The sequence below is a fragment of the Ambystoma mexicanum genome, chromosome 14, assembly GCF_040938575.1.
Source record: "Ambystoma mexicanum isolate Mex_15411 chromosome 14, UKY_AmexF1_1, whole genome shotgun sequence".
Classification (NCBI taxonomy): domain Eukaryota; kingdom Metazoa; phylum Chordata; class Amphibia; order Caudata; family Ambystomatidae; genus Ambystoma; species Ambystoma mexicanum.
Window position 1 is genome coordinate 480,057,716 of NC_090940.1, and position 12,700 is coordinate 480,070,415.

At 47.9% G+C, this 12,700-nt stretch overlaps 1 protein-coding gene across 1 annotated transcript in view; it reads right to left on the minus strand.

Annotated features, from left to right (window-relative positions):
* AK7 (adenylate kinase 7) overlaps nt 1-12,700 on the minus strand; it is a 1,456,966-nt gene that overhangs the window by 1,350,217 nt on the left and 94,049 nt on the right. The window contains exon 4 of the mRNA XM_069637722.1: nt 2,183-2,277. Coding sequence (XP_069493823.1) covers nt 2,183-2,277 — 95 coding nt within the window. The remainder of the gene's footprint in view (nt 1-2,182; nt 2,278-12,700) is intronic.

Consider the following 12,700-nt stretch of genomic DNA (forward strand, 5'->3'; position numbering starts at 1 on the left):
TGACTCAAAGTTCACTGTATAACGTTCACTCTTCCCTTCTCTGGGAACTAATCTTTTATTTCACTTTTGCTGTTCATTTGCTTTATCGGTTTAAACAATGTACCTTTCTCTGAGACTTTCGAGTGGGCTACTTCCTTTCACCGGACAACTCTGTTACTTAGTATCGGTGATTACACAGCTGTCCTTTACATCAAAGTTCACTCACAGGTCTGCCTTTCTTCGCGTCCCATCTACACGTGTGCAGCCTTCACTTGCGATATAAAATGTTGTTATTTCAAACTTTAACACATACCGGTCTCAGGTCGCTTGCCAACTCACCGGCTGTGAGTGTCTCTTTCTTGTTTTAATGATTTCTAATTCATGAGTCAAGGTTAGTACCACAGGCTTGGCCTCACCTCCCCAACTCTGCTGTTAACCCGGAAGGGTCACTGGCGTCTTTGAAACACGAAGAAGACTTCGCTTACGAGATCTGGCCTTCTCCACGTGTTTTTCGTGGCCTGTCTGAGGCAACAACCTCCAGTGGGAAACTCTTGGGGTTTCCGACCCGCAGCTCGTCCCTTGGTACGTCGCTCTGCTCCAGGAGGTTTGCCTTCATCCTGGAAGCCCTGCTCGTACTCGTGTTCCGCCTTGCTCAGAGTGTGTCTTTGGGTTCTGCCTTTTATTCGTGTGAGGAGAGCAAATTGGAATCAGGCGTATGCACTTAGAATCAAGTACCCGACTTTGCCTGACCCGATTAGTGGGACATGTCCAGTACAATGTGTGAAAGTTAATGTTACTCTCAGTCACCCTCTTCCTCGCCGCAGTGTTTGTGTAAAAAGGGGAGGGGGGAGTTGGGACCTGAGAGAATCCTAAAAAAATAGGATGGGTTTGATAAATAAAATAGGGTGTCACCATCGGCTGCCTCACCCCCACACCTTAAAGACCCCTCGTCCAGGTGATCCTCGCGCACTGGTCCACCCCCAGGAACTGAATCCAAAAGCGATGGCCATGTCCTGGTCACCTGGGTGACAAGTCCCCAAGGACTAGCAGGTGAGAAACCCTTTAGTTTCTCACAACACCCTATGAAAACCTTTTCAGAAAATGTGCAATGTTGCATTCAAAAGAACCACATGTTATACAGATTTATACATCAATGCATTATCACGAAACTCAATTAGTAAAAGATAGTGCCAAATTTTATTATACAACTGCAGGCAGATACCAAAATGCATTTCAGACCTTCAAGGTCCCTCTTCGGGGCAATATCTAGCCTGCAAAAGCAGCGCAACGTCACACCATCCAGAGCATTAATGAGGAGGACTACAGTTACAAGCCACATTTCACAAAAATCACAATTTTGTTAAATTAAATTTGGCTTGTAGCTGTAGTCCTCCTCGTTTGCATTACTGTTAAGAGGATGGAGGCGCAGTTGTTTTATGTTGTAATATTCTTTCTGTACAGATTTTCTTCAGTGAAAATCTACAGTTTAGTGGATGGTCTTGGAGGCTCTGGATGGTGTCACGTCGCACTACTTCTGGGCCTGGAGGATAGCTTTGGGGCAATGCGCTCATCTTGTAAAGCAAGATGACGCAAGGCAACACAGGTTCGACCCCCAGGTCGCGCTTAAAAACCACTGGGCATTAAGCGTGTTATAAATAACCAATTACACTTACTTTTGCAGGCTATATATTGCCATGAAGAAGGATGTTGAAGGTCCAAAATGCATTTTGGCATCTGCCTGCAGTTGTAGTTGGTGTGCAATCCTCACCAAGGGCTTGGTGCCCAGGTATTTTCCCAAATTGTAAGTGGAGTGTTTTTTCGGCACACTCTTCAAGGGTCTGCACCCCTTAAGCAATTAGAAGATATTCTCACGCAAAAGTGATAATCGTGAATTATAGGCAGTGCCACCCACGCTCTACATACTATATAATTCCTCAGTGAGAAACAATTTCCAATCTGGCTGTGAATACAAGGATGTACTCGATTATTTTTCAAATAAAATTTGATGAACTTCTTAATTTCATATACATAATATTTTAGTTATTATTTTTAGCGGTCAGCTATTGCACATTCAATGAAAACATATTAGCTTAGGTATTCTAGCTCCAAAATGGTTAAGAACATAAAAATAACTTCCGCAATGGGAGACGATTGCCTCAAACACATACAAAATTGAGATAAAAGCACATGATTCATAACTTACCAGATCTAAAGGTTTACTACGTGCCCACGTCATTACAGTGGATATCAAAATGAACATCTTTGGATTTTCAAACGTTTCTATGTTTGTGTGCAGTGCTGCATGAGGACAAATAGATATCATTTAGAAAAAAAAGATGTTTAGGAAACATTTAAAAGTCAAGATATCTACTTCGTTTAGCGTTATTTCAAATTATGAAACATAGCATTAGCGTTTTAAATAATTGTTTATTTCTGAAATGATTACAGTGGTGCACCTTTAATTTACAGAGTTGATTTATAGTAAATTATCCTTATGCAGCCAATTATATTTATAACATTTTTTACACATTGATTTAAAAAATTATGAATGGGGTGTGTGAACAAATTTTTGTTGTAAGTGATGACAATTAAAATACTTACATCGTACTGCTTTAATAAACATTGGGAAATACATAATTCTCAAAACAGTCATGAAGCGAAATTACAACAAGGCGCTCTAAAGCTCCAAGACGATTGTTCAGATTTATTTTATGGAACCGTTAAAAACAATAAAAAGGCGTTTAATGACCTCTAGGCCCTGTGAGAAACCTGAAGGTATTCTCACAGGTCGACCTTAAGAATCCCTTATTCAGGTGGCCAGGGAAAGGTTTGCGCTCTTAGGTCACAACCCTGGGGGTGGACGAGCGACGGCGGATCACCTGGGTAGGGGAGCCAAGGGTTGTACTCTGGGAAATGCCCCAGGTGAGAAGCAGTATGATATCGGGGAAAAAATAAGAGGATGAGATGCCTGAGACCTTTGTAAGATATTCCACTTACAAAACCCCTCCTCCCAATGAATATCCTTTATCCAAAGCCAATAACCCATCCATCTTCCATAAACCCTGTAAGAACCCAAACCCTGGTGCCGTGGAAACTACATCTCCCAGAATCCCTGTCTTGGTTATGTGCCCGAATACCCCAGATCATTCTTTTCCACGTCCCTCTGATGATTCTTTTTCAAACAACCAGTCTACCGTAACCGGACACTACCATTCCCACAAAACCCCCTGTCCGTCTCACGATAATAATCCCGGTTATTCCTGTCTGTTTCACAAACTCTACCAAACTTCCCTTTCTAAGGTCATCAACCCTCCTGATATGAGGGTTGTAATTCCCTTTAACACCTCTTCCCCATCCTACCCCGTAGGATACTCTGACACGCCAGCCCCCCCCCACCCCTTTTCCAACACAAACACTTTTACACACCAAAGACAATGGACTAATATGAACCCTGTTTACCTAACATAACCCACAAAAGTCAGGCAAAGTCAGACAATTGACCAAAATCACACACACCTGACAGCCCTTTCCTTCCCCCACAGAGATGAAAGGTGGAGCAAGAGAGCACAGCACGAGCAAGGCAGACCGCACAACGAGACAGCTATCCGGACCCAGAAGTTTAAGAGGAGGAGAAAGACGGCAAACATCGAGAGGCCAACGAGGAGACATACAACCTTGCCCTTCTGCACAAAACCCTGCGAAACCTCTGCAGAGGGAATCGTAAAACCGAGGAAAATAGCCCAAGTGACCTGCAGCAATGTCAAAGGTACACAGAGCGTATCAACGCTGATAAGCCGGAGCGATGGAGACTCCTGCTTCCATGGTACCGGCCTGTACTTCAGTTAAGAGTAACGCCAAGCGGTTCATCACAGCCGGCGAGTCGAAAAGGGGGCCCGATAAGAACCCCGGATGTGGTGAATGAAAGTGGCAAAGTGGCAAAGTGAGAAAAGCTCAAAGAACTGTAACATTGTAAAGGTAAGACCAGCTGCAAAAGGGGACCAGCACCACATGGGTGCTGCGCCAAGAAACTCTGGTCGATCCTCGTCTGAGTGAAACTACAGATACCAGAAGGCCGTAGGAGAGCCGCCAAGATAGGTCACAGTGGTCATACAACAGGTCAAGCAAAAGCCCCATACAGTCGAAAGCCTTTGACATAAGAACTGAGAGAAAGCAAGGTAAGTGAAACTCGCAAACATTGAAAGCGAATGTGAATGTGAAGTTGGCAAGAGTGAACCCGGAAGAGGGATGTCCACTGGAACAGTTTAAAAAGACATTGAGATTTGTGAAGGAAAAGCAATAGTGAACACGGTGGAGGTAGGCTGAAAGTAAAAGAACGGTCAGTGCCCTGAAGAGGGGAACCCAGAGGTGAATCCATCACCCGAGAAAAGGCAGAGTGAACCTGGCGGAGGTAGGCTGAAAACAAAGAGGGGTCTGTGCCCAAAAGAGGGGGACCCAGGGGTGAATCCATCACCCAGGAAATACGTAGAACAGAACTTTGTGTTTGTTGGTTTTTTATAGTAAACCCATCAGGCCCTCTGGACCAGGAAACGACAACCACTGAAGGCCTTGATATTGATAGGAACGGTTTGTGGATCCAAGCTCGGAAGAGAGAGGTCCAGGGGGTGAAAAGCTATCCCCCAAAACCATGAGTAACAAGGGTCAGCGCCCAGAAGAGGGAGACTCAGGGGTGAAAAATCCTCACCCTATGTAAAACCAGGAAACAAACTTTCTTTCTGTTGAAAGAACTTTGTTTTGTTATTTGACTACGTCAGACCCTCGAAGGCAAGAGACTTTGAAAGTAGAAGAGACTAACCATCGAGGCTGCTGAAAAACTGGAATGGAACTGTTGACTCGTGCCAGGGAAGCTCGAGAGTGTGCTGTTCTCCAGGATCTCGCCTTGCCCCATGCCCAAAACGTACCGCATCCTGACATATTTGTGAACACTTCTTCCTTTTCTTGAAAACTACTACACACCCTTTTCGTATTAGTTGTAAGATTTGGCAACAGGCTTCTTAGTGTAGGCCCTTTCTATTTGACACAACACCACTAGGACTGCCTTATTTTTATTTGATGGTGAACGCTTGCTCCCATCTTAGATTTAGGGTTAGATTGGACGTTTTTCCAACCTGCATACAGTTCTGAGAAATGCGTTACTCTAAGTTACAAATGGACCACAAGATAGCTTTAGCCCGCATGTCACATAGGAGGGTTGAGCTTCGTGCAGGACATTTTGTGCTAGACATACCAGATTTGATAAATTATTAATATAAACTTTTATAAAGTTCAAATCATGCCAGTAAATACAAATCCTGGAAAAAGTACAATACCTTTTGCCATAACAAAGTAAAACTAGCTCTATTCCATGTTGCTAAACAGTACTATGAATAACAAGATAGTGTTGAGCACAGTGATCAACATCCAAGGTTTGAACATATCGCAAATCCACTAAAAAAGATAAATATCTTGATCTAACAATTAAAAGCCATATAACAAACCTAAACATTAAATGAAATAAAGCTTACACACACCTGCGTAAATAGTTTCCTTGATGTGCACGGAGCACCACATTTTACCCATATGAACTTACAACCGCCCACCCCCACCTGTCCCACCAACATTTCCATTTATCATTTAGATCATAAAGTGTGTTATTCATTAAAGAAAATAAGCAGCAGGTAGCCTTCTTTTTCCATTGTATCAACAATGTAATGCTCAGAGCTATGAATTAAGAAAAAGCATTCATACAGAGGGCATACCACATGTGCTAATAATTTCATGGTAAACCCAGCGCTTTCCTCCACATACAGCTGCAATTACTCATTTCTCTAATCTCCTCTAGGCAGATCCTGGGTCACGTTACATATTTATATGAATTTTTCCTTACCCAAAAACAGTGAATGGCCCTCTTCCCTGCAGCTGATTTGACAAATAAAGGGAATGTGTCTCCTCTCCCCAAAGACTACCCACGTAGACTATGAATACCTCACTCCCCAAGCACCAGTCAGAGGTGAAAATACTTGCTGACTGGTTATTAGGGCCACAGGTGACTGGAACAGGGAGCACCGGGACTCCATGTGGCTGCAAAGAAGTAAACAGGCAATAAAAATGGTTAGACAGTTGTACGTCTAGCTGTATACACAATAGGAGAGAAAACACCTACCCGTGGGTTGCTTTAAATTCGTATACCTGAGGGGGTGTGTGTTCTTGATCCCTCCGTTTGATGCTGGCCTGTTCCCCCTTAGTATAGTGTTGCTGTGTGGAGAAGGAAACAAGATGGAGCAGGTTCCTGGAGACACTGCTAAGGAGCTTGGTCCAGTGAGTGGTGTGACCTGATGTAGACTATATACCAAGATAAATCCAGAGTTCAAAAGAGTCACAGGGCTGCTGAGACTGGGGGACAAAAATAGGCACTGGGATATGCGTGATGTTAGCAGTGGCAAAAACGTTGTATCAGAGGAGGAGACACAAGAAAGTCTGTGGAGAAAAACTTTTGAGGTGGAGTCCGTATGTGCTAGCAAAGCTTGACCCTAGTGTACTGACCTGGTGAGTGTATGTAGATGTGTCCCTGATTGGGAAATGATGTGTGAGCGGGGTTGGGACATCTGCTTGGGGAATAATAATAATAATTTGGCATTTATATAGCGCTACGAACCCTCAGGTATCTGAGCGCTGCTTATCATTACCCACGGTGTGTGGTGCTCATTTATCGACCTCGGAAGGATGAAAGGCTGAGTTTGGCCCTGCCGGGATGCGAACCTGCGTTAGCAGGCTCTGCACAGATGTCAAAGCGAGCACTCCTACTCGCTGTGCCACTTGACCGGCACAAACCGGAATGCGTGACAGAGCCAGCCCTCAAAGGCCCACGACCTTGGGGGCAAAGGGGATTGGCACGATGGAAACGGGATACCAAGACCGGGGCATGGACATTAGAGGCCGGTTCCTAGGATCTGTCCTCAGGACTGAAACCCACCCAATTGATCAGATAGAACAGGCCTCCCCTGGCAACACGGGAGCCGAGGATCTCATTGACTTGGTATTCATCAGAGGAGCCACACAAAACGGGTGCTGGGGGCAAGACAAATTGGGTGTACGAGGGGCATGCCTTCAAAAGAGAAGTGTGGAAAACAGGGTGTATGCGCCATGTGCCAGCTAAAGAAAAAACGATAGGCGATGGGGTTTATTACCCTTGATACCTTGTAAATCCAAAGAAAACTGGGAAGCAATTTACTGCAACCAGGGATGCAGAGGTGTCTGGTGGACAGCGAAACCTTGTCACCGACAACATTAGGAGGGGCCGGGGATCGCTTCCTATTCACTGCAAGTCACATGGTGGGCTGTGCCTCACGGAGGTACGCGAGAGTCTGCCCATGAATGGCGGCTAGGTCTCTAAGACAGGAGTCTGCCGCAGGCGTCGTTGAAGCAGGCATCTCCGGGAAAGGTAGGACCCGTGGAGGTTGGCAATAGAGTACATAGAAAGGTGAAAAACCTGTGGAATCATGGGGAGCATTGCTATAAGCAAATTCGGCAAGATGTAGAACCCTAACCCAGGAGTGTTGATGCTGAAGTGATATTGGATGTTTTGCTCGAGAGTCTGGTACACACGCTCCGTCTGGCCGTCGGTTTCCAGGTGGTATGCAGAAGAGAACCGAGCGTCATGCCTAGCAGAGCCTTGAAAGCCTGCAGAACCCAGAAGGGAATTGGGAACCCCGGTCCGTGATGAGAATGGTTGGGAGGCCAAAGAGACAGAAAACAAAATGAAAAAACAAAGATACCAAAGGAAGAGCGCAGGGAACACCAGAGCAGGGTGCCATTTTGGTTAAAAAAAATGTTTTAAAAAATAAATTTAAAAAAACCCCATATAGTGTCGCAACCCTGGACTCGTGGCAAGTCAGTGATGAAATCCATGGTCATCGTGTGCCACGGTCTGAGAGGAAGGGGCAGAGGTTGGAGTAACCCTAAGGGCCGTCCCTTGCGGGTCTTGCATTGGGCACAGACCGAACAACTACTACCTACTAACACATCCCTACGCATAGAAAGCCACCAGCACCATTGTTGGAGCAAGGCCAAAGTACATCTTTGTCCCGGATGTCCATTGACAGGGGCGTCATGCAACCATTCCAGGGCGCGTACTCGGATTTCGTGCGTTGGTAGGTACAACCTGCCCTGAACAAAAGGTAAACCCTTGTGGAAGACCTGGTCCCAATCGCAAACCTGTTCATGATGCGTAGAGGCCCACTGTCGAATGTCGGAAGCATACACGCGAGTGGCGTGCATAAGCATATCACGTGTTTCCCCTCAAGTATGGTCTCAGGAAAGATGGGGGAGCGACTCCCCCCCACCCCCACCTCCCCTGGTAGACGTGACAGGGCATCGGCTTTTCCGTGGGTGGTACCAGGGCAATGCTGGATAAAGTCATAAGAAGAGAAGAAGAGGTGCCACCGAACCTGTCGGCTGTTATCGCATTTCAGAGCAGCCAGGTCTTGGAGGTTAGGATGGTCAGAAAAAACCATGACCTGATGCTTCGCTCCCAATAGATGATGCCTCCGGGTCTGAAATGCATCCTTGACAGCCAACAGCTCCTTTTCCGTAACAGTATAGTGAGCCTCCGTGGGGGTGAACTTACGGGAGTGATAGGCGAACGGATGGAGAAGACCAGTGGCTGGGCAGGTTTGGGATAGCACTGCACCTAGTGCAAAGGAGGAGGAGGGATCTGCCTTGACAATGAAGGGGTATTCTTTGTTCGGGTGTTGGAGTACAGGAGCAGACGTGAAGGGCGTTTTTAGGGCATCAAACGCCTCTTGTTGTTCCGATATCCACAGGAACGGAACGCGAGGACTGGTGAATTTGGTTAGCGGGCAACAATGGCAGAGAACCGAGGAATAAACCTACGATAAAAGTTAGCAAATCCGAGGAACGACTGCATAGAATTCAGGGAAGTAGGGACGGGCCATTCAAGTATGGAACAGACTTTTGTGGTGTTCATGGACAGCCCCCCATGGGTGATATGGAACCCGAGGAAATCGGCCGCTGAGATATGGAACAAGCATTTTTCAGGCTTGGCAAACAGGGAATTTGCAGGCGAGAGAGCACTTTGAGGACATGGGTGATACGTGACTGCAATGTTGGTGATTAGATCAGAATATCATCAAGGTAAACTACGAGGTAGACGTCTATGATGTCATGGAATAGCTCATTCATGTACCTCTGAAAGGTTGCTGGGGTGTTACACAGGCCGAAGGGCATTACCGTGTAATCAAACAATCTGTGCCGTGCGCAAAAGGATGTTTTCCATTCATCGCCCCTCCCGACGCTGACCAGATTATAGGCTCCCCGAAGATCAAGCTTGGTAAAGACAGTGGCATGGGCTAGTCCGTCAAGCAATGGGTTGATGAGAGGATTGGGATACCTATTCTTTATAGTGATCTGGTTAAGCCACCTGTAATCTATACAAGGATGTAGGTCCCCCTCCTTCTTGGGCACGAAAAAGATGGGACTGGCAGCCGGGGACTGCGAAGGATGAATATGACCCAATCTAAGGGAGGTCTGTAAGTATTCCTTTAATACAAGGTCCTCTGCAGGTGACAGCGAATAAACATGCCCACTAGGCACGACTGCCCCTGGAACCAAGTCTATGGGGCAGTCGTAAGGACGGTGTAGTGGGAGATGTTCTGCACACCCCTTGTCGAATACATAGGCAAAGTTGTGGTATTCCGTGGGGATACAAGAAGCAACCGCCCCCACGACATGGCCCGGGGAGTCAAGGTCCATGGCCTGAGAGTAGTCGAGAGACATGTGTGCGAGAGACCCTAGAACTTGAGATGGTGAACCAACCCCCGCCGAAGGGGCAAGGCAGTGTGTTTGACAGTGGAATGACTCAAAGAAAACACAGCCTACGGCCCGGTCTATGACGGGATTGTGCACCCGAAGCCATGGTATTCCAAGGATGAGGCCAAATTGTGGCGTGGTGATCAGATCGAAAGAGATCGCTTCAGTATGGGGGTCAAATATGGTAGAGACCAGAATGGCCGTTTGTTGTTGTATTGGCCCAGACAATAGCGACGAACCATCTACCGACTGTACGGGTTCAGGATGTCTTGTTATATATATATATTTACCCGTGGCCCCCGAGTTTATTACCAATTGGACTCTATGTTTCACATCCTCAGGGACGCACAGAAGGGCTTGGACTGCCATAGGTTTAGTAAGACTAGTAGGGGGTATGGAGGAGGCTGTGCTTAGGCTCGTCCGTGCTCCCTGATCTAGGGACGAGCCTTCTGAAAACCTGCTGGTTTGGGCTTGGAGTGCCTGGGATATTCCTTCACGAACTGCCCTTTTAACCCACAGTAAAAGCAGGCGTTGGACACTCTTTGTCGTTCCTTCTTGGTAGGTGTGATTGGGCTGCGGACCCCCCCACCCCGATTTGCATGGGTTCCCTAGTAGCATCTGAATGGCAAGCACCATAAAAACCTGATAAACTGGGACTGTTCCCGGTCTCGAGTTTGTGTTCCATATATCGGGCATCTACCTGGAGAGCTAGGTCTATTAGTTCTGGATACTGGGCGGGAAGAGACGGAACAACAGCAAGGGGTCTTTCATAAAGTCATTCAAAGGGTGTGTGGCCTGGAGCACCAGCAATGGGGTCGCTCCTCTAATGGCCACGTGAACAGCCTGCTGCGTTGTTAATCCTGGCGGGGTTCCATTGCTCCAAATTCGAACTGGGTTGCCTCTAATGAGGTGTGAGACTCTGCAACAGCCGTCGATGCAAAAATAAGGATTCCAGCCCCCGGGAAGCAAGAGAATGAGCGCATTGTGCCCCGCCGCTGCCTGCCGCCTTCCTCAAGATGGCGGGCGGAGCGGCTGGAGCCTGCAACAGCATTGGGGGAGGTGCTGCTGGTGGGAATCCCTGGCCCTGAAGAGCAGTGCAGCAGGGTCCCATCTTCCGCCTCCCCCTCGGGGAGCCACATTCCCCCGCAGCCGCCGACATCTGAATGCAGTCCCTGCTGTGCCCTGCGGCGTTGGCCCGGCACGCACCTCCTAGCATCCAGGCTAGGGACGTGGCGGTAACAGAGCTGGGTGCTCCGGGGATGCCCCACATACAGTGGAATGAGAGGGAGATCCAGAACCATCTGTGAGGCGGGGGAACGGCACCGTAAGAGACGATGTGGTGACTGCCCTCTCCCCCTCACCCCTGGAGGAAGCAAGCACCTTGTTATATATATATATTTACCCGTGGCCCCCGAGTTTATTACCAATTGGACGCTATGTCAGGCAGCCCTGACTTCGTCCTGGTGGCCCCACAAAGAGCAGCACGCCAGCCTAGGCCCCCCTCTCGGACCTGACCCCAGCATACTTACCATCAGTCCTCCACTCAGGAAGGGGGGGGGGAAGAGGGGCCAGCTGGATAGCGGCACAGCCCAGGTTTGACAGTCTGCAACAATGAGGTGAGGAGGACCACCTAAGAAGGGGGAGAATAGATAAATAAAAAGCCCATATCACCACTGGGCAATTCCATAGAAGGAAGCATTTCAAGACGTTGAGCTAAGTGAGAAGTCACCTCAAGTGGAATTATCAACAAAGGTCTCCCCCCCCCCCCCTCTCATGCTCCTGCGGCTGCTCAATCCCCCCCTTCTCTTGATCCTGGGGCGCCCCGGCCTACACAACAGCCCCCCATCCCTGCTCCCAACTACGGAGATCCAATAATCCTGCTCACAGCTTCTGACTCAAGAATAGAGGGGGCCCCTCCCTCTCTGCCAACGCCCCCCCAGGGTACATAACTACCGTACTCTCTCACGTTCACAGATAGCAGAGAGTGAGGCCTCCAACTCCCTGCATAGCGGAACCTTCCAAATCAAAACCAGGACAATAGCTCCACGCAGCTGTTTCACCTCCGAGGCCACCAAGCTTGATTCCCACTACATTGAAGACATCATGGCTAAGCAATCAAAAGCTAGCAAAAACTCAGACATAGCTACAAAGCTGCTCTGAGCAGAGAAAGGAAGGAAACACCCCCCCCCCCCAAGCTTATGCCACAAAAATCTCCAGAGGAAAGGGGATCCCTGGCCACCAAGGACGATATCCAAGCGTTCATGGCTGATATCAAGGCAGAATTTAGGTAATGTGTGACCGAGCTCACCACGAAGCTAGAACATACTGACCAAAGTAACTGAGACAGAACAGCTCTGGGAGATCGAAGATAGGACTCAAGACCACACAACCGCACTGGGGGAAATTTAACACTCGATCAGGACCCAGCAAGACAAATGTGAAATCCTCGAATTTAAACAGGAGGACCTTGAAAACAGGGCCCGTCGCAATAACCTTCGGATTCGGGGAATCCCAATTTCGGTCCCAGCTAAAGACTTAACGGAATATGTGGGTGACTTTTTCCAATCTCTACTCCCACACCTTATAAACTTCAGCCCTTCTGGACCGCACCCATAGGTTGCGCCCGTGCCGGGGGGGGGGGGGGGGATGGGGAAATCAGACTCTCCCCTCCCCCCGGCGTAATAACTAGGGTGGACTTCTTCACCACAAAGGAGGCCATCTCAGCAATAAGCCGCTCTCGAGACAAACTATTCTTCCAGGGCTCCCCCCTCCAGATCTATGAAGACCTCTCCCTCCTTACACTCCAGAGAAGAAGATCCCTTTGACCGCTAACTCTCTTCCTCCCCGACCATTAGATCCAATATAGATGGCTTTTCCCCACAGCACTGCAAAGGCA